This window comes from Phodopus roborovskii, unplaced genomic scaffold (genome assembly GCF_943737965.1).
Source record: "Phodopus roborovskii unplaced genomic scaffold, PHOROB, whole genome shotgun sequence".
Classification (NCBI taxonomy): Eukaryota; Metazoa; Chordata; class Mammalia; order Rodentia; family Cricetidae; genus Phodopus; species Phodopus roborovskii.
In genome coordinates, this window is record NW_026126578.1 from 10,744,871 (window position 1) to 10,768,874 (window position 24,004).

The 24,004-nt window shown below is 46.6% G+C and overlaps 1 protein-coding gene across 15 annotated transcripts in view; it reads right to left on the minus strand.

Moving 5' to 3' along the window:
• The window catches only part of Cacna1c (calcium voltage-gated channel subunit alpha1 C), a 614,413-nt gene that overhangs the window by 39,681 nt on the left and 550,728 nt on the right, over positions 1 to 24,004 (minus strand). For 6 of the 15 annotated variants that reach the window (XM_051203679.1, XM_051203665.1, XM_051203667.1 and 3 more), the window contains 5 exons: positions 23,653 to 23,854; positions 22,111 to 22,269; positions 21,413 to 21,523; positions 7,869 to 7,952; positions 7,166 to 7,249 (listed from right to left, as the gene is read on the minus strand). In XM_051203679.1, the coding sequence (XP_051059636.1) occupies positions 7,166 to 7,249; positions 7,869 to 7,952; positions 21,413 to 21,523; positions 22,111 to 22,269; positions 23,653 to 23,854 (640 nt within the window). The remainder of the gene's footprint in view (positions 1 to 7,165; positions 7,250 to 7,868; positions 7,953 to 21,412; positions 21,524 to 22,110; positions 22,270 to 23,652; positions 23,855 to 24,004) is intronic. The other 9 variants (XM_051203669.1, XM_051203676.1, XM_051203677.1 and 6 more) reach the window with 4 other exon arrangements.

The following is a 24,004-nucleotide window of genomic DNA, read 5'->3' on the forward strand; positions in this document are numbered from 1 at the left end:
ATCTAAGCTTCCTTACCATCAGCATGAGGCAGCTGCCATGATGCTCAAGCCTATGTCTCTTAGTGTATCTTTTTGCTCCCCTTAATCCCCCCCCCCAGTTTGTTCAGGGCTTTTGCCCATGGATTGCTAGATAAGGAGTTCAGTGTTTCTGGAGATTTGGCAGTGGAATAGGAGAGCCATGTGGAGGCCATCTGATCTGTAGAATTGTCAGGGGCTCTGAAGTGAGGTTGTTTTGGGTTGTTGCTTTGCTCTGAGGAACACTCTAATGTCATCACAGCTACTCATCACTTTCAAGTACATTGGGTCAGCCCTTGAAGGACTTCTGTATCAATCTCATCCTAAATAAGAGCAAAAATGGAGGCAATTTAGAAAATTCACTAGCTCAGCTGGCCCCACTAAACCAGCCTTAGCCATTACAAAGAAATAAAATAGTTTATTTAACCCTCTTGAACATTGGTGATCCCTCATTGGAGGATTCATTGGAGATTCATTAGTCCTGACCACCTTCCCTCCTGATGCTCTTTTACTTGGCCATTTGTTGCATGGATTACGGCATCATCTACTTAAGCTATATTTTACTTCAAAATTTAGGCTCAGGTCTGACTATTTCTCTGGTATTTTACTGTTTTAGGATCGTGCCCTAGCTTGATAGTCCTTAGGTGGTGTCTTCACAGCAGAAGACTAGATTTCACAGTAGCTTGGGGAATGAGGGCTCTCTGAGATCTGTGTCCTAGGCTCCCCAGCCCAGGTGATGACAACTTTGCAAAAAAGACAGAGAAACTCTTGGGTAACGTTTTCTTGAGCCTTAAAGCCATACTACTCAGGAAGCTTTTGTTTGGCTGGAGTATTGTCTCTTTAGCATCTCCCACACACTGTGCTTACATGGTGTCAGAAATAACCATTCACAACAGAGGCAGGGCGTGATCATGAGTAAGTTCTGTGTGGGAAGAAGCATAGCCAGGCCAGATGCTGATCCCTAGACAACCTCACGTGATCATCTGGGTCTTCAGTACCTTCCTGGCTGCAAGTGAAACCCCCTGGTGTACTACATAGGGGGCCTGGAACCACCACTACCACTGGATGCCCACGATGCCCCAAGATAAGCAGTTTAAGCCTATGGTTATGTCTGTCTTGTTTTCTACTTTGTGAGTTTCTCATATTTGTAGGGGTGGACACATAGCAGGCAGCAGTCTCCATGCCCAGGCTTTTCTCCACTGTAGGAAGGAACTGGAGGTAGGGAAGGAGCTGACAAGCTTCATTGCCAGGGGACCAGTAAGTTGTGCCTGTGGATCTGTGCTAGAAAGATGCTGAGGGGGAAAGACAGCACCAGGGATGGCAGTGGGGGAGACCTGGAGTTAGCATCATAACCCATCCTTTCCTGAAACTAACCCGAACCTCTATGTCATCCTCCTGTTCTCTCTCCTTGTCTCTTGTCCCTGTTGGTTTGACCAGTGGATATAATGTGCATTCCATCTCTATATCTGCTCTTCCTAGAGTAAGTCCCCTTCTGACCCTGTGAGGTCCCCACCCAATGCTCTGTGTGAGCATTCCAGGAGTATCAAGCATCCCTTGGCAAAGTAAGCTTCAGCACAGGAAAGCTGCTAAGCAGGTCTGGATAGGTCAGCTGCAGAAAGTACCAGATGAGGGAGGGCCCATGAGCGGCAGAAGCCACCACCCCCTACTTTCAGTGTTGCTGTGCTGACGGACATCTCAATACATGGCCGTAGCTCTGTGGGAGTGCAAAAGTTGATTGATAGGGATGGCTTTGAATCATAGACTTGTCACCAGTCAGTTAGCTGTAAGGCTTTGGAAGACTGCTTGCCTTGCCTAGATTTCACGTGTGTGTGTGTGTGTGTGTGTGTGTGTGTGTGTGTGTGTGTGTGTGTGTGTGTGTTGTCCTGAAGTCTTGATTCAATCATGAGTCATGCAGTTTCCCTGATGACTGACATCGTTAAGGATTAGATCTTATGTCATCTCCCTTTTCCCTTTTCTTCCTAATCAGCCAAGGTCACAGAAAAAGGCATCAATCCTTAGTTTATTTCCCTGCTCTGATCATTTCTGTGGTCCAACATATTGTACCTAGTAACTCTTCCATATTTCTTCTCCTTAACTTGTCTGGAATACTCCAAGGGTTGGAGTTCTTTCCCCAATACTATTCCAATTCTCCCTGGAGTGGTCTGTCTTGCCCCTGCCTCTGTATAGTCCCCACACAAGCCACACCAGAGTCCTGTAGAGCTGAGGATGCTGAGGACCTGGGAGCTCTAGGAAAGCGACAAGGAACTTTGACCTCACCAGCCTGGAATTACAGAGGCCAGGAGCTACAAGAGACTCTCAGCTCTTCCCATCCAACTCCTACCACATTCAAATAAACTGAGGCCCAGGGACCTGGACTAATTGTCCTAAGACACCTGGTTCCTGGTGCCTAGGCTGGAAACATAATCATGGCTTCCTAATGGACAAATTGAAAATGATTCTCCACATCCATAATGTAAGAAATGAGGTCTTCTAGTATTTTCTGTTGTTCAAAATCCTTTAAGAGGCATTATGAAAAAGTGCTCAGGAAAGCTGCTGGCCACACCCTCAAACTCATTCCCATTTGGGAGATCAGGGAGTATTTTGGGGTGGGGGGGATGATGCTATCAGAACTTACATGGACAACCATGGAACACTTCTAGGAGGTATGATTTCATACTCCAGGACTGGAGAAGATGCAAGGCTTCACCAGAGTGGAGTAACACCACACTTTGACTCTACAGAGCTCACAAAGGAAGAACAGGGCAGATTTAGACAAGGTGATGCACTAGGGAGAAGGGGAGAAGCCTGGGTCTGAGATAGTCTTATGAGGCATAGTGGGGCCTAGAGTGACACTTGCAAAGTGCCTGCCTCTGTTGGGGGACACCATTCTGAATCTCCAGAGTTCAAAACTGAGGAGAAAAAGGGAATATAAATACAAAGTGGCTCTGAACATAAATGTTCCCACCTCTTCATGCCTGGTGCCCCTGACCAGCCCTCTTTGAACCTCCTTATTCTCTGTTCTTACTGCTTCCTCACTAGAATGCAAACCCATGAATGTAGAGCCATTTTGGACACAGATATTTCCCAGGTGGCTAAGGAAGTGCCTTGCTATAGATAGCGACTATGAGCATACGGAGTTGAGTGGGTACTGACCCCCAGAACTGATGAAAAGTCCATTTCCTGGGAGGGAAGGATACTCCCTTGGGGAAGGCAAAAAGGGAAAGTAGATGGATTTAAATATGTAAAATGACTGTAAGGACATTAGGGTGAATAAGAGAGTCTGTGAGAGGACAGCAGCCAGCCATGTCACAGAGGAGCCTGAGGTGATGGGTTACAGATGAAAAGCCATCTTGGATAGCTTCTGCATAGAACAGGTTTCCTGGGAATCTGTGCTTGTGATGATTCTGTGCATCTAGAGAAATATGGGAAGGCCTGGAGTGTAATGGCATCTTGTTTTGCCAGTGAACTAGAGGCATGGCTTTAGGTGTGCAGACATGGTCCCTTGTAAGAAAGAGGAGGGGGCTGGCTCACTCTCTTGGGTTGTGGTCAGAGCATAGGAAGGGCAGAGATGGCATCTGCATGGGAGGTTTCAGTCAGTAATACATGCTTTTTTTGGTAATATATGTTTTTGAGAATTACAGATTATAGTTACCCATGCTTCTTATACCTAATGATGTTATTCAGGTTCTCTATGTGCTCAGAGATGTACTCAACATCAATATTTGATCTTCAAACACTTCAAAGACCTACAGAATATGGCATTTAAATGTTTTACTAATTTAGAACTCCTTTGACACGAGACACAATTGCTCCTGATAGCACCAAGCTATTCCCAAGAGTATGATGGGTACCAATGACACTCCATTTGGAGTTAATTTTCTTCTTGGTGATACTAGGCTTTTGGACAAAGAACTGCTCCTGCCTTGACTGCTAACATTGGACACGTTGTCCTAACTGGGCTAGCAGGAGATAAACATAAAGAGACTACTTAACCTTGTCAAGTCAGGGTAGGACAGTCTTTCAGATTTTCCCCGCTTCTGAGATGGTCTGTCAGATACTCTAGGCCTTAGCCAAAGTTGATTGCCCAGATGTTACTATGAGGCCTTGGGTGACTGTCCAGGTAGCCTGCTGTTTCTGTCATTACTTGCACCTTTAAGAAGTCACCCACTTACACTTTCTGTTTACCCTAGTAATGTTATTTTCCTTCTCAGGCCTTTGATGAGGTTGAAGACTAGATAGCCATAACTAATATCCTCTCACATTAGCTAGAGCATATTAGGTATACGACTTAGACTTTCCAGAATAGGACAGCTATCAGAGTAATCTCTGTTACATGCCATTACCCTGGGATTGGACATTTAGTATGTGTTTCTTGCTTAATGTTGCTCTTGCTGATTGTAGGTGTTTTTACCTTCTTTTCTCCTGGACTATACTTGATATTTGTTATCACTGTATATAGTTTTTGAGGCTTAAAACCCTCTTATTTAGACAAAAAGGGGAAATGTAGTGGCATCTTGCTTTGTCAGTGAACTTTCAGTGGTGGACACATCCTAAAGGAGTGGCTACAGGTGTGCAGACATGACTCCTTATGAAGAAGAGGAGAGGTTGGCTCACTCTCTTGGGTTGTGGTCAGAGCATTGGAAAGGCAGGGACTGCATCTTCAGGAGCAGAAAGACCGTGGCAGTTATTTACTATTTTCTGTGTAAGTGCTTCCCTAATCAATACCTATTTATCATTTATCTTGGGGCTTGTAGATTCATTTAAACCCCACCTTCACTGGAGAAGGTGTTAGGGATGCAGGATTTCCTGAATTTTCCCTGACACTGGCCTAGCAGCAGATCATCACCTCAAAGCAGAAGAATATGCACATGGTATTCTTATCATGCAGCTATCCTACTGGCTGCTGCTGGGTGCAGGGTTCTCTGGCAACACGTGTGGCCACAGGCCTGCCAAGGCCCTGGGGTGTCAGTTTTGGTGCCCTGCACTTCCTCAGATGGCTGTACCTGCTGGTCAGTTCCACGAGTCTTATTAACAGCATCTGGAAAAGGGGGCATTCCTGGTGTGTGGAGGCTACATGTTATGGGCATACCAAGGAGATGGTCTAGTTAGAGGCAGGTGTTTTGATGTGATTTACTTGGATGCTTTCGGTTTTACTTCATAGACCTTTACTGTTGACACAGGGGTTTTAAATCGGTGTTTTTACGTGAGCAAACATCTATACACATATATTTTATATAGGGAACTGTAAATTTGCTTCCTCTTTGTTTTCATTGAAAACAGAAATAGATATATTATGGCAGGATGAGAGCTATGGCTTTTGATAGCAGTACAAGAACCCCAGAGGAACTCCTGGGGCTACAATGGTTCTTCAGCCATCATGGGAAGCAGCCGGCTGTCCTTCCCCGTGTTTTCCCACTGCAGATCTCTGCATTGATTTCTGTACCAGTCTCCACTACTGTCTACAGACAGATGGCAAAGTCCATGCCTCAGTCTTTCTTTTAACTGCTCTCCCTGCAGGACCCTCAGAGCAGCAGAGTGAATGACATCTGTGCTAAGTGTAGAGTCTTTAAGTTCTGAGAATTAAATTACAAGAGGAATATAACTTAGGGTTCACACACTGCATTCTGGGAGTCTACTCAGAAGGTCGCAGCCATTGTGGAAGACTGATTTTGTTTTTAATTATCTGAGGGTTACCTCAGAAGGAGTCAAGCCTAAGGGTTTACATACATGTACACACACACACACACACACACACACACACACACACACACAAACACACACACACTGAGACAAAGACAAACTCCAGTTCTTAGAGACAGAGGGGCAATTGAGGCTGGAGCTGGATAAGCAAGGGCATAGGCAAGGGGAAAAAGGAAGGGATGTATGTAGAATGTAAGCTCCTCCTTCTTAAGCACAGTGGCTACACAGAGGAGAATCAAACTAGTGAAAGAACATGTCAGTTCAACATCTTGAGAATGGGCCAGGCTGCATGGGGGTAGTGGGATGTGTAGAGGACAGCAAGAGAATTCCAAACATCTAAGATCATGTCCCAGAATCAGGTCTCTGTGCTATCATTCAATGGTTCTATCCATCCATCAAAGGTTTATGCAAGCATTATCAAGTCTCTTACTTATGGAAAAATAATGACAGAAACCGAACAATACATGTTAAGGACTAACAGCAAGAGAACTTGCTTATAGATAAAGAGAGGATACTCAAACATGCCAGGTAACAAGAAGACATGTGCAAGAACTGTATAGAAGGAGGCAGCTCTGGGGAGGAGAGGGAACAGGGCTGTGGTTGTGGGGCCTGCCTGAGGCCAGTGAGCCAGGGGCAGGTTATGAAGGATGAGGGGAGGGACAGCAGGCAGGTGCACAGTCCACTCTCTATGATGAGTTCATATGGATATGAGGCTCTTACATGGATCCTGTTTCCAGGCAATGGAAAGACAAAACCCACCCAAAGCTCTCAGTAAATCACCCGGCCACCAGGCTCTTTACTGTTCCCAGAGATGGAGGACAAGAAAATCCCCACGCCATCAGTACTTCTCTCCCTCAAAGTGTCTGGCATGGGATACTGATGTCAAAGCAGACATCAGAGTTTGTTCAATGTGAAGACAATCAAGTAGTTCCTGGGAGAGGGTAGGCCATGGCTGGCAATGGAGGCAAATTCCTAGCCTCAAGTCTGGGTGTTCTGCTTTGAGGGCACACCTTTTAGGATGTGATGGGGATGGAAAACCAACAGGAGGAGAGGCAGTATCTGGAGGTGAAGTTTTGGTTTAGGAAAGGTTGTCCAGAACTTGTGAACCCCTTCATTTTCTCACTCCACAATTCACATAGCTGCACCCTCCTATACAGTGTGAGTCATGCCAGGCTGATTATAAAGGGAGAGAGAAAAAGATGCAGCAACCAACACTCAAAAGGAAGTCTTAGTGCGTTCCAAAGATTAAAAAAAAAATTTAAAAGAAATCTCCAAACAAAGCAATAAGAAACAATTTTGAACCAATTTAAATAAATTTTTAAGAATTAAATAAAAATAAGGAGGTGGGACAGCACAGAAAATAAAAATGAAAGACAAAAATAAAGCAGGGAGAAACAAATGGATGTTAGAGCAGGCGGGGTCAGCTGGGTCACAGACACCATGTACTTACGTGTACCTCGGTGATTGCTATATCAACAATGCTACCCACAACAATCAAGGCATCAAATGTATTCCATGCATCACAGAAATAGTGCTGCATGAGGCAGAAAAGCCAGGAAAGAGAGAAGGGGACAAACCAACAAAGGAGGAGAAAACAAAACAAAGGGAGGGAAATGAAAAAAAAAAAAAAAAAAGAGGCATGAAAGAAAGGAGAGAAGAGAAAAAATGAGAAAAGAAAGTGGTTACGTGGGTATATTACATCTCTTACCACTCTACAGTTCTGGCAGCTCAAGCCTGGGCAACCCGGCTTTCGCAGGGTCCAGAGGCCTGACAAAAGCTAGGTTAGTTCCGAGGTGGGTGGGCGACAGCCACCCGGAAGGCAGCCAGTGTTGGCCCAGCCAACGTGCAGCCTGTCCCATCCGCTCAGCTCTGCGCCCTTGGGCCCAGCGCAGCCAGGACAAGTGGGAAAAAAAAGGAGAACGGATTTCTGCTTTTTTTCCCCTACAAGACGACGGCGGGTTCAATAAAAAGCATGACTGGAGGTGGGTAAAACCAGAAATTAAAAAAACATAAAGAGAGGTAAACAAAGAGTGAGAGAGAGAGAGAGAGAGAGAGAGAGAGAGAGAGAGAGAGAGAGAGAGAGAGAGAGGAGTGCAGGAGGCAGTAGAGGTGGAAGGGGCTAGGGCCCCTGGGGAGGGCAGAGCGGTACTCACATTAGTTTCACTGAGAATGACATCAATTATGCTCCCAATCACGATGAGGAAGTCAAAAACATTCCAGGGATCACTAAAGTAACCCTACATGAGGGAGGGAGGGGCAGGCAGGATGGGGATTAAAAAGGAGTATTAGACAGACAAGAACAGAGCAACATCACCATCAGAATCACTGTCCAGGCGCCTGAGTGTTGCTGTTGGGAGTTCCAAATGTCAGCGTCTGTCAGAAGCCTGATTGGGTATGAGCAGCAGAGAGACATACAGTTCAGCCCTCCTGTCCTGCCTCTCGTGGGTCACATGGTCCGCATTCTTTACCTCCTCCACAGAGGACCCTTCCCCTTCAGGGCAGAAGAGGCCATGGGCATAGGGACAACTGTAAGTAAGACACAGTGGTGCAGGGTGTGGCTGGGTTCTACTGTTTATGTGTCATCGCCTCTAGTACATAACATACAGTTGTAATAGCATATAGGATATGGTAAAGGCCCCGCACACCCTCAGCTCTCACTACAAGGACCTATCACAGGGATGGAAGTCAGTGGCTGATGTCTTGCGGTTGACAGGACTGGAATGCAAGCTCAGAGACAACCAGAGGACCAAATCACTCCAACAGTGTCCACAGTGAGCTGAACCCTATATAGATGGAACGGAGTTTAGCTTCTTTCCTGCACTGGACATGGCTGTCCTTCTCAGAGCAAGTTTGCCTTGTAAAAGCTTTCCTAATGGGATCGAAGTGTCTCCTGATCTAGGAGGTCTCACTAGACAGCACCCTTAGGGCTCCTTGACATAAAGTCTCAGCAAAATGAAAATGCTCCCAAAAGTGATGAGCATTCCCAAGGACTTAAGGACTTCCCTGGCAGGGTTAGTGGAGGTGGGACTGGGAGGTGGGTGGGGCTACTGCCTTCTTAGAAACAGAATAAAGGTAGGAGAGCCTTGTGGAGGAGAGTTAGGCTCAGAAGGGAAAGACCAGGCTCCCAACTTTACTAGTCACCTGTATACATGGTTCCCTTGACTTTCCCCTTACTCACAAGAGGGAAGAGATATGCCGCCATTGAAGGCGTTTTGAAGGACATGGACAGTTGTGTGGCCAGGCCTCCAGAATACCCAGAGGGCCGGGGAGACTCCTGGGTGGGCAGCTGCCTTACTAAGAGCAGTTTGCATTCTCAGGTCTTGATTACTGCCTCTGTGGGAAGTGTGGCAGCTTAAAGTGCCATGTCCTGTCCCCCGACCCTACAGAGCACAGAGCCATAGCCCAGGAAACCCCAATAACAGGACAGTCATGTGCCCCTTAGAGGGATGTAGGGGCCTAGGACCAAGGAGACCTGTTTTCTTACAGAGAGAGAGAGAGAGAGAGAGAGAGAGAGAGAGAGAGAGAGAGAGAGAAAGGAAAGGAAGAAAGGAAGGAAGAAAGGAAGGAAGAAAGGAAGGAAGGAAGAAAAAGAAATGACATTCGCTCCATTTTTTCCCCAGGCATGCTCTCCAAAGGGGAAGATTAGCTCTGCCCCCACGTTTGCCTGGCAGGGCCCCTGGTCCCATGATGGGAGCTCTCTAGAGAGGCTTTGGAAGCAGGAGGAGTGTGTGCAGGGAGTTTCTCAGCTCTCTTTTGCATTTTTTATTTTTTTATTTTTTACTCACAAGAGCTGAGTCTTTCTCCTTTCCTCCTTGCTCTACCCAGCTCCCTAAATTGTCTGGCTTCCCAGACTTCTCCTTCCACAGTAAACTACAAGACAGGCTGGCTTAAGGCTATTATTCATAAAAGAGGTCAGGCCCCAAGGAAAGGGGACTCTAAGTTCCCAGGCATTTCTGCCCAAAGAAAACCTCTGTTGCCCCAGGAGGCTTTGGGCAGCCAGTCCGGGGCCAAGGCTGTCCAGGTCACAGGTCAGATGAGGGTCAGCCTGTGCCAGGGCTCTCTTGCTGGCCTCCTGGAGCAACGCCCTGACTATCTCAGGCGGGCCTTCTCTTTTCTAGTTAAGCCACACACTCTAAGCAGGAAAACCCAGTGCACTCCTAGGTTCTTATACACCACTCAGGGTAGGAAGGGGGCACTGATTTGGGGAATTCTACATATGTGTATGCTTAAAAACTAGATCTTGGAAAATGCCAGAGGCCGTCTCTAAATGTGAGTTGTTTGTTTAGGAATAGAGCTATTTCAGAAGAAACACTGAAGTGAAGAGAAGGGAGAGAAGGGAGAGAAGCTGGGCCAAAAGTGACACTGTAGGATGCTCAGCACCAACCTAGAAAACGTGGCAAGCAAACGTTATTGGGGTATGGAACGGAGGAGAGAGGAGGGTGGGAGTCGCAGTTTTCGCGCAAGGCAGTTGAGCTGGAGTCTCCCCATCCACCAAAGACCTGAAACAAATGGGTAAATCGGCCATGTCTGCGATACGGCTGGGTGGGGAGAGAGGAGGAGGAAAGTGAAGAGTGGGCTGCACGGTGAAAAGCAGACACACACACAGTTAATCTGCTGGTATGCACCAGGGGAAGGGGCTGGGGTTTAAGGGGCGACCCTGTCAGCCTCCAGCTGTGCATCTCTGCTCACCCCTTCTCTTGGATGCATTTTTTTTTTTTTTGTACAGAAAAAAAGAAATGACTGTTAGTTATCACCCAGCCATAGCTGCTTATCATTGGACTGGCTAGGCCTGTGGGGATTAATCACACCTGGTTGCCTGTCCCAGGCTGTATTGCCAGGGCTTTTGCTTGGTTTCTCTGTCCTCTGGAAAATTACCTTGTGGAAACCATTGGGTGCAAAAACCAATTAGTTCCCTTGTTGCCAAAGGCTCTGGTGGACCCAGTCCTGGCAGATACATGCACAGCTGGAATGCAAAGGTCAGAGCAGAAGGGTGGAGAGTCCCTTTAAGGGGCAGCTTTTCACCATGACCTATAGACCCACATTCCCATCCCTCTGTCCCTTGGCCCATGACTCCTCCCATCTGGACCCGGAGGATGGCTTCAGAGCCAGCTTCCGGGTCTCCATCCCCTTGGTTGGTTTCTTCTTCCCACTATTCCAAGAACCATAACCTTCCACTTGCCCCACACCAGTTCCAGAAACAAAGCCCATGCCCAATTTGGTAATAATTAGGTTGTCCAAGGAGACACCTGGCCAAGTCCTTATATGAGGGGTCTGGAGGAAGATTTCTTCTATATGCTTTGGCATGTAAAAGTCAGGTGTTTTCTTTCTTATGCACATGCATGCATGCACACGCACCTACTTCCCCCACCTTTCATTTTCCCATGAGTGATTGGGGCTAGGGGATGTAACAGAGAGGAAGGTGGGGAAAATCACAAACATTTTCTTTTTATGAAATCCATTTGACTAGGACAAGCTTATAGTTGCCACCAGTCTTCTCTTCTGGTGAGCGGGTTGCCTATAGTTGGAACATCAGGGCCATAGAGCATTGTGTTGGCGCTCTTAGAAGAGGCAAACCAAACCTCTGAGTACCCAACTCAGGGAAGGTGGTGCATACATAAAAGATGGTGCGTCTACAACTAGAAGACTTCTCTTGCTACCTGCAACATTCTACATGCTGAATGGTTTCGCTTTTCAAATAACCGCATCTTGGGATGAAGTCAGAATAGGGGTCTCCCCTCTGGCCTCGCTGGGGAAAGTTGGCATGGCCCCTGGGTCTAGAGTCTGATTATCATCACTACTTAACCTCCTCCCACTGGGAGAAGCTGCTGAATAATGGACAATAATTTGCTTCACCAAATCATTTTCAGGAAGGAAAAATGGCTACAAAAGCTTCATGCTATACAAGAATTTTGGATTTTCTTCTTTTTTGGATTAGCTCTATCTCTAACCATCAGTGTTATGGAAGACCTACCATTTTGACAGAGGCAGTGGTAGTAACAGTATGATCTCTGGCTATAGTTGGTTTAAATCCTATTCTGCCACTTACTAACTAGGTACTGTGTGTGTGTGTGTGTGTGTGTGTGAGTTTTCTATTATCATGACAAAATATATGTGGGAATCAGTAAGAGAGAAAGTTGATTTTGGCACATGGCTTTAGTTAACGGGGCATTGTTTCTGCTGCTTTGGATCTCTGGTGAGGTAGCTCATGGTGGTAGAATAGATCTCTTAATCCCATGGTGGTTGTAGAGATTTTAAAGAAAATGGTCCCCAAAGGGAATAGCGCTATTGGGAGGTGTGTCTTTGTCAGAGTATGTATGACCTTGTTGAGGGAAGTGTGTCCCTGAGAAGATGGGCTTTGAGGTCTCAGATATATGCTCAAGCTTCATTCAATGTGATACCATACTACTTCCTGTTGCCTGCAAGATGTAGGACTCTCAGGTAGTTCTTCAGCATCATGTCTGCCTGCATATCACCTTGTTCCACCATGGTGATAATGGACTGAACCTCTGAACTGTAACCGAGACACCCCAATTCAATGTTATCCTTTAAGAGTTTTCATGGTCACAGCAACAGAAACCCCAACTAAGACATTGGTCAAGCAAAAGAAAACAGAAAGGGTTTCTACACTTCAAAGACACTCCTTCAAGGACCTACCTTCCATCAGGTCCCTACTTCTAAATGTCCAATTGTATCTCAATAGAGTCAAGATCCAAACTATAGCATTAAGAGTGAGCAAATACCTTAAATTTTCTGTGCCTGTTTTCCTATGTAGAAAAATGGGACTGGTCATAGTGTTAAGGTGAGGTTTAAAGATATCATACACACATCATACTTAGACCTGTGCCTAAGTGGAGGGAGCTCTAAATTCGTATTTGCTATGGTTATCATTAGCTAGAGTTAACCTGGCTACTTTATTGTTAAGCAGCATCTACAAGCTCAGATTTCTTGTGGGGATGAGCAAAGGGAAAATCCAAACCAGTCACCGAGAAGCAAAGCATGTAAAAGAGGAGGAAAGAAGCTTGGGCTTGGCAAGGCCCCTTCTGCTAGTCTTGAGATGTTCTTGAGTGCAATCAGGCTGGCACAGTTGACCCTGTGACAGGATGCAGGTTGTCATGGTTTAATTCTTATTAGACTCCAGTTCATACAGCTAGTTCACCGTTAAGTTCTTAGGAGGCAGCTATTCAAACCAGAGGAGATGTGGTCTTTCTTGAGCTACAAAGCTGTGTGAGAAGAGTACTGTGCTGGGGGGGGGGGTCTCCGTCTCTGACCCAGAGAGTATGATCATTGCACAAAACGCAGAATTCTGGATTCTGTTTCTCCTCTGCCCAGACCAGAAGCCTCCTCTGTTAGAAGCACAAATCTCACGACAGGTTGTGTGGTATGTAGGAAGCCACAAAAGCCCTGTACATACTTTTATTGGTATGCCAGGGTTTGTTATTCATTCTTAGGAATTTTAAGGCCAAAATCATGTCCTTACTATTCTTTGTTATTTTTGCCTCCTATGTTCCTTCCTGTCTACCCTCATCATTTACCTTATATGGGCCCGGCACAGACAAGCAAAGAGGAAGGCAGGACCTTCCTGGTGTCTGCCGTGGAAGGTGATACAGCGTCTATCCAGGGACACTGACCCAGGACTGCTCCCTTCCAGGCCACTAAAGCACAGGAGAGCGTTGGGAGACCTGAGCTGAGATTAGAAGTGAGACTGTTGATAAGGAGAGGTGAAAAGTTAAAAAAAGAAACTACAAAAAAGCCTCAAACAAAAACAGAGACGGGAAGACTCAATGCCATGGAATGGAGTGACAAACACTCTCAGGAATCACAGAAATAATGTGAAAAGCAAGAGGTGGGGGATGGTGTGGGTGAAGAAAAAGGTCACCTGAGGTTGGGGGGAAGGGGGGAGACTATGCAGGTTGGGGAGATGTAGAAGACACAGATGGTAGGAAATAGGGATACTGAGAACAGGGAAAACAAAAAGAGAAAGGAGGAAAAAGGAAGAGGAAGAGGAGGGAGAGGCTGGGAGTGGGCCTAGATGCGAAGGAGCCAAAGTACAGAACTCTGGACTGGCCACACAGTTCTGACAGGGAAAAGACACCAGTCAGCATGAAACCCGTGGGAGTTGCCAAAGCCTCCGTGCAGGGTCTAAAGTGACAGGGACAAAAGGTGGCCTATACCCAGTCTAGGGCACGGGGTCCCCAACAAGTGGAGATTCCTGGTTTGGGGGAGCAAATGTCTGAAGAAAGGTGTCAGGCATGAGACTGAGCAGCGCAGGTTGCGAGTTGGTGTGGAGGGGACAGGCATAAGGGAAGGCTGAACCTAGTTCCTGGAAGGCATGATAGTTCTGGGTCCTGGGCTGCGGAGCTGAGGGGTAGATGAACTGGGGAGAGGTGCTGAATCCAGCCAGAAATGGCAGGGGCTGTGGCAAAGGCTCATTGTGTCTGCGAAGAGACGATATTATGGAATATCATGGAGTCAATGGTTAACTGACACCAAGCAGAGATAATATAAATCGTATTACATTAGGGTGCCACTTAGATATAGCTAATCATGGAGATTAGTGGCGTCTAGTGGCGAAGACACAACAGAGCACACAGCTGCTCACAGCCTCCAGCCTGAGAGGCAGCAAGATTTCAGCTCTCCTGTCAGGCCCATTCTGTGGCTGCTAATTCAGAAGCTCTGGGCAGCTTCCCACGAAAGCTAGTTACTGGAGGCCAATGGGCAAGAGCAGACCCTGAAGACACCGGGAGGGCTATGTGGTACCCTCAGGATGGCTGGAGGAATACAGACCTAGGAATGCGTGCTTTCACTGACACCTTCTGCTCTGGAGTTCGTTCCACTGGAACAAACTGAAGGCATTCATTTATTTATCTCGTCAACATGCAATGAGGGCTCCCAGGAGCATAGAAATATGCAAGGCTGGGCCTAAATCTAACCCCAAAGCAGGCGGTCTGCTCCCTAAAGCAGACAGAATTGGGGCTATGGGCTACACTCCTTTTGGGGTCTCAGGAGCCTTTTCTGCCTTAGTTGCATCTAGGTAGACTGGAGGATCCCATAGCTGCTTCTCCCTGCACATACTACGTACAATAAATGAAAAGATTTATGCAAACAGACTCCTCTCAGGTTAGGGTGCTGGAGGCTGTATCCCTGGAGTCAGGCACGGCAAACAGCTTCAGGTCTGAGCGCACACTGCCCCACACTCCACGGGCAAGAAGACCCGGCAGCAACGGGAGTGATGGAATGAGGAAAAGCAGGCTGCCCTTTCTGGGAGGGAAAGAGCTTGGTCCTGCTGCAGCCCTCTGAACAGTGTGATGGCACAGGCTCTGGGGAAGCTTGCAAAACCCCGCAAAGAGATGCCCCTTCCTGCTTAATACCCTTCCTCATTCCCCACCCCACCTACCATCCCTTGGTCCCAGGCCCCATGTCTGCCTGATGTCACAGGTGTAATTCAACAGAGGTCATTTGATTCAGCCGCCTGCACCACCTTTGTAATAAGACACCGATGAAATGGTGGGCCGCTTTCACTCTCAGAGGCGAGCCTTGACAGCTGTGAGCAAGCTGTCTAACCCCTGTGACTCAGTTTCCTTCCATGGCAATAACAACTGCGCATGCAGTTGGGTATGTGCCATCTATGTGATGTCATGCACGGGCAGCACCTCCAAGGTCTGGTTCTGAGGAAGTGCTCAACGCCCACTGTTGCTGCCATTATCACCTCACTTCCTGGTGGCTCCTGCATCATAGGAGACCCTTCCTGCCCAGGAGGATATGGAAGTTGGTGGCCACCCAGGCAGGCTTTGTGTGGGTTGAGTTCATGCCTCAGCACCTTCTAGGCTTGGGAATCCCTCTGCTCGTGTGTTCAGTTTCTTTTCCAGGGGCAGGATCAGAGACAGGGAACCACAGTGTACTTTCCCACTGGGCTTTTACACAGTGTGAATACTTTTCCACATTAAATAATTAAATGTAATAGCTAATACTTCCCTTCCCACACTAAGGCTTTATGTAAGTCATATAATTATTTTTTATCATTCATGGTAAAAGCACCATGCAGGAAAGGAACCTGTCACAATGTTGCAACAATATGCAAATCTCTGGGTACAAGAGCTGTGACGAGGAGGTCCCTCCGGAGGAGGCCATTTGTGCCTGTCTGCTGGGCACTGTGCACATCAGGTGTCCGTGGGCACACCATAAATAAACAATAATCAGGGGAATGCCTTCTTACAAATCAGCTGCTAAAAAGCAAGCAGGCGCTGGCTGTACACCCACGGGCCCCTGGCCTCTCCTAATGAGGCCAGAAGGAGCGGAAGGGGTGGAGGCATGTCACACCCAGGGCCCTCCTTTCTCTACTTTCTATTCCTTTAAGTGACGTGTGTTGAGTCTGCGGGTCAACTGCTTCCACTGACAGGGAAAGACACTGATTTTTAGGGTGAGCAGATTTCACCTAAATTCAGTTGTATGAAGTCCTAACTCGCTTTATTCCTCTCATTGACCTCCAGGGGGCACTGTGGAACTGGGCAAAGCTACAGAGAGGGTCCTGGGAGCCAAGCCAGCTTTTTGGATTTAGTGGGTGGGAGCTGGGACATGGACATCCTTCTGTGTGGGACAGCTGAGTCCTCTGAGAGGCGCATGTAAGGGCTCTGCGAACAAATAAAACTGGCTTGTTGCAGCCTCAGTTTTTACTCTGAGGCCCCTCCCATACTTTGCTCTTCCCTTGTCCTCAGCTTTTGAGGGAAATGGAGCTTTTTACCACACACAACCTTTTCCACTTACATTATGGCTAAGAGATTCTGTGTTTTCGACATTTTTATGTATAGGTGTGAATGTTTGTGAATTAAAAAGGCATTACAGAATATTTATCATGAAATGGGGGCTTGCAGGTCTAGAAAGGATCCAAGACCATTAGCCTAAAAATGATGGCTAACTTTCCATACACTTTTTTTTTTTTTTTGAGACAGGGGATAGGGTTTCTCCGTGTAGCTTTGTAGAACAGGCTGGCCTCAAACTCACAGAGATCTGCCTACCTTTGCCTCCCAAGTGCTGGGATCAAAGGTGTACATCAACATGGCCCGGCTTCCACACAAGTTTTAAGGGAAAAATACTTTTACTTACTCCTGAAGTTGCTTAAATTGTATTTTCTACATCAATGTGACTTTGAAGGAATACAGCCCTCTGCACCATTCACAGAGGGGAACTAGTACATCTAGGACCCCTCCTGCCCCCCTGGACAAGCAGGGCAGCTGCTGGGCTCTGCATTCATGCTCCCTTTCTTCTCTGTAGCTGGCTCTACTCACACAGCCCATTAGCCTGAGAGTCAGTGGTTCATCTTGATCTCTTGTTTTGGCCATCCAAGCTCTTAGCCTCCAGACCACCTCTCCCCCACGCACCTCCCCAGTGTCCTACCTGTCTGTGAGCTCAGCACCCACATTCTCTGATGAGGAGGCTCCAGGACAGCTCTCTTGGAACTTCTACTTAAGAGGCCCATATGTAGTACTGACTCCTAAAATAGATCTCTTGCCCAGACTGCCTGTTTCAGATTTTAACAGCTTTTAAAACCCAATACATCGCCAGATCCCCTTCAGGCTGATTTCTCCCCACTCTCCTCAATTTCAGTGAACTGTAGCACTAGTCTATTCCCGGAGGGACAGGCCAGGACACTCTGAGCCATCCTTCATTCCTTGTCTTCATCCTCACAGCTGATTCACCATCAGGTGGTATCAGCGCAGTGCTGACAACATCCTGTACTGCTGTGTTTCCAGAGGGCTCTGGCAGGCAACTCATGCTCTGAGCCCACACCAGGCTGTTCCTCACTAAGTAACCAACACACTAGTCCCAGAGCCCCCCACTCAATGCCCAGGGGCTTCCCAGAAGAAAAGAGGCCCCATAGGGATGCCTCTAGCATGGAGGGTAAAGTGACTTCCAGTCCTACTGAGAACACTATGAAGAAGAGAGGTCTAATACCATCCATTAGGGATACACTTGGCCTTAGATGTCCTGTGCTGGGAGTAGTGCACAGCCCTGGGTTCATCAATTCAAGTCTTCACTTTGTTATTCTTGCTGAACCTTTGTCAACAGCAGAGCTTGGGGATTTAAGTGATGACATTATCCCATGCACTCAGTCCTCAGGGTAAGAGTGGAAAGTCTGTGGCTACCTCACCCTTCAGCAGGCCCTGTGCTGCCCTCCACAGCTAGATCAGAGCTGCCAACATGAACAGAATCCTAACAACTCCCTGGAGTCTGCTGTATGGCTCCCTCTCTTCTGCTTCTCTTATTGGGGTAGGGCTCGTTAGGAATTTTAATTGGGCTTGTGCTGAATCTATGGATCAAGTTGAGAAGAAATAATGTTTTAGCAATGGAGATTTTCCCAGTTTGAGAATTCATATCTTCAGTTATTAGCTTCTCTTTAATCCTTGCTATAAAATTTTAGTTTTCAGCGTTTATCATAAAAGTTTCCTTAATTTTTCTTTAATTGTCGACATATTTCAGGTCATGGTAGAAATACAATCTATCATATAATTGAACAACTATTTAGTTGCATTCCAACTAAACCTTTCCCCCAACTTGCATCTGCATATTCATGTGGAACCAAGGATCATACAGGGTTTTTTTTAAGCCTGTTTTCTCTACATCTAAGGACAGAATTCCTTTGGCATTCACCTATCCTTTTCCATAGACCACCTATGCATTCTACAGGTTGTTTGAGAGGCAAAAGGTCTTTAAACTGTTGTATTAACATTTCATATATCTGTGAATTTTTGTATGAACAAAGTATGGAGTTGGTAGTGGGATTCAGATAGAGATTTTCTTGAGTAAACTTATTCTACACTGAGTAGTGAAGGAGTTGGTAGTGGGATTCAGATAGAGATTTTATTGAGTAAACTTATTCTACACTGAGTAGTGAAGGAAGCAGATATGAATGAAAAGTTCATAAGCATCAATCACTGCAGAGACAATGGAAGAAAGAAATAGAGCCAAACTAATAGATCAGCCCGTCAACCAATCAGATATGAAGAGGATATGGGTGGAAAACTAAATCATGGACACCTCCAGATGATGTAGCCCTGACTATGGGCAATGTCAATGATGTGGTTTGGATGTTAAGTATCCAAAAGACCATTTGTTAAAAGCTTGGCCCCCAGATTGATGCTATTGGGAGAAGGGAGGAACTTTCAGAAAATGGAGTCTAGTGGAAGGAAGGAAAGAAGAAAGGAAGGGAGGGGAAGAAAGGAAAGGGGAGGGGGAAGGGAAGGTAAGGAAGGGAAGTCACTGAGGGTCTGCTCCTTGAGGATTGTAGAATTCTAGCTTGACACTTGCTCTGATTCCTGATTACAGATGTAACTGAATCACTCCTATTTACAACCTTGCTATCGTGCACCACCACCTACCCCCTCCCTGGAATGTGTTGATGGAGCACCTTGCACTCAAACCTTCAAAACTATGCTAGTTTCTGCAGGCATTTTATAATTATAATGCCAGGATGGCTAACACATCCACCTTCTACATTCTTGCTAACTGTTCTTTCACAGGGAACTCATACCCTACATGAGCAACTGGTGAAAATGAAAGTCTAGAAGCCACTAGTATTGCAGGTCTGTTAGAAACTACTCCACTGTTCTTGGGCCAACTCTAGGTAGATATTTCTACCAGAATTATGAGGGTTTCTGCTTGATATTCTTCCTGAAAAATTCAAAGGCACATTTTTCTAGTCTGTTTATCAGCGAAAAATACAGTTAATGAGGGTGTAGAGGGACCAGTCTCTCCTTCATCTTCTTCTCAAGTAACTAAGCAGCTGCCTTTGGTCACCCACACTAATAGTCTTCACTCTTCTATTATCAAGGTCCCTTTTGAGAAATTAATAGAAGAGATCCCCTTGCCATCTTCTGAAGCCAGAGACTGACTCTTGCTAGGTGAGATACCCCTCTTTTGCACCCAGCAAAAGTTTATCATATTTTATCCTGTCTAGTGAAGAAAATAGGAAACCCTGATAGGTCATCCCAGTTGGTTATGTCTTATGAGCAGGTTTGTTTTTCATCTGTAGGATATACCAAATGGCCCAGGTCCCAGAGGATGTCAATCTCGTGGGCTTCTCAGGGCAGGTGGCTTAATGCTAGAAGGATATGAGTGAGAAAGTTCACTTCAGGCTCTGGGATGGCCTCAGACACCAGGAACATAGTCGAATCTATTGTGGGATGACTGACAACTTAATATTTAAGCCATGTGTTTCATGAGCTGAGGTGAAAGTGATGGCAGCTTCATGAGAGGTTGAAAGCTGAGAGCGAAGGCCAGCAATCTTGCTCTTTTGGCCTGGCTCAGGATGCTATGGGTGATGCTTTTGGATTCTAAGACACAGAACCTGGAATAGGACAACATGTGGGTGATAATGCTTATGGGCCTCAGAGAGAATGTAGCCATGACAACTTGGTAGTCTTTTTCAGGCCAAGACACCAATAATCCCTTAATGGACCTGAACTTGACAAGAAATATGACAGAGTACGTATTTCCTTCTTGGATGGAGAGAGACACCATTTATTGCACCAAGTGAGGCTCACTAGGAGTCTTAGTATTCAGGGCCCCTATGTGTCCTGTGGTTGAAAGGAAGAAGCAGTGTTTATGAATACGGTATGGACTATCCTAAAGTGACCCAAAGGTTGTCTCTGCTCTTTCTGGAAAATATCCAGCAGAGCCCCCACCAAGGACACATCCTTGTGAACAGCTCCATGTGACAGCGAACACAGCAGCTCCTTCCCTTAATAACTGTGTAGTTGATTCTGGATACACTGTCAAAATTTAAACATGATATAGCTGGAGACTTGTCTTTTTGTCCTGTTTTTGACTCGACCCCTGCTGTCCTGTGCTGCATCTGGAGAAGCTGGTGAAGAGGTGGGGAGGAAGCTTGGAATACTGGTTAAGGTTTCAGAACTAAGTATGATTCTCCAGCCTTGTTCCTTTCACCACTCTCCAAGATATATTAGGGCAGTTGTTGTTACAGCTGCCCTCTGAAGTAGCTGCCAGTCACGGGCCAGTGAATATCAGAGATTCTGGCCTTCTATGAAGGTCAAGGACTGTAGGCACGACTTCTACTAGTCTGCTAGGCTGTCATCTGGGACAGTGGGCAGGGCTGGTGATGAAGAATGACAGGTAGTCAGCTTTGTCATTCCCACCTCAGTCAGACAGTGCTAGCTTTGTCTTTTTTTGATGAGGTGCTGTTTGCAAGAAGTGACAGGGAAATCTATAGGCAACTGGTCTTCCTGTGCAATGTATCTGAGCATGTGTCCATGGCATGGAGTGCTGGGCCCTGAGCGAACGTAGCCCAGCCTAGACTTCTCACAATCACTTGTTCTGCAGGACACATGAAATGGGAGAGGGGCCTATCAGGGACCTTCTTAGATCTGGGGGGCTGGGCCAGGAGAAGTTTGGCTTGCCAAGTTGTGGACAATAGGAAGGGAAGGGTTGTGGCTTAGCTCATGGAGAGCCCACAGCTGAGCTCTTGGAGGAATTTACTTCCTGTTTATCCCAGTCATAGACAAGACTGTGAGGGAAGGTTTTGTTTCAAGGAGTTGGCCTGGTTCATCTCTTGGTCAGTGTAGTGTTTAGAGCGCTCTTCAGAGAAGGGATGGCCCTTCACTGGTAAGTTCTCCCTTCACATCCCTTGTCCTGTGGACGCATGCCCATCCCCATCCCATCAGACAGCTTGTTCTCAGAGGCTTACCTTGGGTTTGAAGGCAATGAGCTTCAGGATCATCTCCACCGTGAAGAGGCCAGTGAAAAGCATGTTGAGTATATTCATGGCAATTTTGAAGAGGCAGCTCTGGCCATAATGCTAAGTGGAGGGAAGAGGAAGACTGTGAACATGAGACTGAAGTCCTCTGGCTCTTTATCACCTCTGTTCAGCTTTCTCAGATGTCCCCATGTCTAGCGAGATCTTCCTTGAGCCATCCTTAGAAGGCTGCCCACTATGCCTTGGGCAGCCAGGTGGACTCTGGGGACATTGCAAGCTCTTGCCTTTCCTATCATCTCTGATAACAGATAGTATAGATCTGAGTTCCTGATGACTGGGCAGGATGACTTCTGGATGCTTCTGGTACTTGAGAACCCTGGCACAAACTGACTTTCTTGTAGGTGGGGTGTTGAATCCATGTCTACATCCCATGCCTTATGATGACTCCAGGCTTATTCCCTTGGTTCTCTACCTCCTCAATTTGTCATAAACCCAGGGCCCCAGGGATTCTTCCATACAGTTTCAGAGGAACCCCATCTCTTAGAAGGGATACTTGTCTTTCTCTCACTCTTCTGTCTCTCTGACTTTCCCAACTGTAGGCATGAACCACTTGACCTGGCCTTGAGGCTCCTTCTACTACATCCTTCCCCAGCATTTCCCCTAGTCTATCACCCCAGCCATAGACTAACCTGCATGGCCAGGCAGATGGTGTTGAGCAGGATAAGGACGAACATCAGATACTCGAAGTAGGTAGAGTTGACCACGTACCACACTTTATACTGGTGCTGGTTCTTGGGGATGTATCTTCGTAAGGGTCGGGCCTTGAGGGCATATTCCACACATTGTCTCTGGAAGAAAAGAAGGAAGAGTGAGGGCCCATGGAGGAAGAGTGGGCATGATGATGTGTGTGTGAGAATAAAAGGTAGGATGCATGTGAATCTACAACCTGTGTTCTCGGGCTCTACTCACAAATGTGGCATGCAATGTGAAGCATGCTTTTGATTTCTCTGGCATCCCTTAACAAGGACAGAGGTTCAAGGACAGAGACTCCTTCCATCAAATCTTATCCAGATTGTAAGCAATGAGCTCAACTCCTTTTCTCCAACTGGTTATGACTGGTGCATTGCTCAGCAATTGTTTGCTGATTGGCTTATAGTTATCATTGGTTATGTCCCACACCAGATTCTTCATGGGATATCTCTTGCCTAATTTGTTTTTTCTATACAAAGCCCTTCTTTCTTATTGTCGAGTATCTACAAAATCAGAAGACAACTGTCAAGAAAGGAACTCTTGTTCTAACCAGAGTCTTGGGAATACAGAAAATGTCAGGCAATCTCTATGCACAGCACCTAAAACTCTAAATCAGGAAGCAGAGAGCCATTCCAGCCTGCTTGACCCTTGACCTCCATGCTTAATCCCCCAGCCTTGCCAATCTAACCTCCTGCTTTTATATCTTTACTACAATTAACTGCTGTTAGGCCAGGTTCTCCACACGCCTCATCTACACTTCCCAGCTGCCTTCCCTCCTTGTCTTTCTTTTAACTCTAAGTCTAAATGCTGAATCTAAGCTGACAAAGGGTCCAGTTTTCCTGCCATGCATAGAGCTGTGCATACAGGGCCATGTCCTTATGAGGTGGCTTTATTCAGAGCATGTTTCCATTGGGAGGGCAAAGGAAGCTGAGGTTCTATACCCATGTCCATCCCTAAGAGTGCATTACTCACCAAGGGAGCTGCCAGCCCTTTCCCATAAGCTAACAGAACATAGTCTAGACCTTGGTGTCACCATGTCAACCCATGCTCAGATCTCTGTTTTGCTTGAGAAGCCATCTAAGAGTTTTCCTAAGACCTTTCTCTTGGCCACCCCAAACTCTCTCTTTCCCATTGTTCTAGTTCTTCTCTCCTTTGTCAATGGTCCTAACACATCTGGAGAATAACTTTCCAAGTTTTGGATATGACATAAGCTTCTTTTTTCCATGTTGCCTGAAACAAAGTATTGCTAAGCAGAAGCTTGACAAATATTTACTGATTGAGCACATTTTCCAGACCTGGGATTTGTGAGGATTTAATGTCTGTCAGGTTTGAGAAATGCCACAGGAATCTGGAACAAAACCCTGTGCTGCTGGATGACAGGACAGAGGACCTCGGTATCCACACACGCCTCTCCAAACACCCTAGGCTCTCCTGTGAGTGGGTCTTCCCCCCATTTCCTCCTCTTCTTCCCAGAGAGCTACCTGGTTCTTGTCCAGCTCACAGTTCTTGTACTCTTGCTCCCCCTGCTCCTGGAAGGTGACGATGACGAAACCCACGAAGATGTTCATCATGAAGAAGGCAATGATGATGATGTAGATGATGAAGAAGATGGAGATCTCCACGCGGTAGTTGTAGATGGGGCCCTTGTCTTCTGTGTGCGAGTCGATGGAGCGGTACAGCAGCCTACAGGAGGAGACAGGCTCACAGAGTGAACTGGAGAAGCAGTGTCACCTCCATGAGATGATGGCACCCACTGCTCCCAGGGATCCCTGCAATCAAAGGAAACAGCTCCAGGCTGGGGCCAGAGGGTCTGGGCTCAAGTCCCATCCAGGT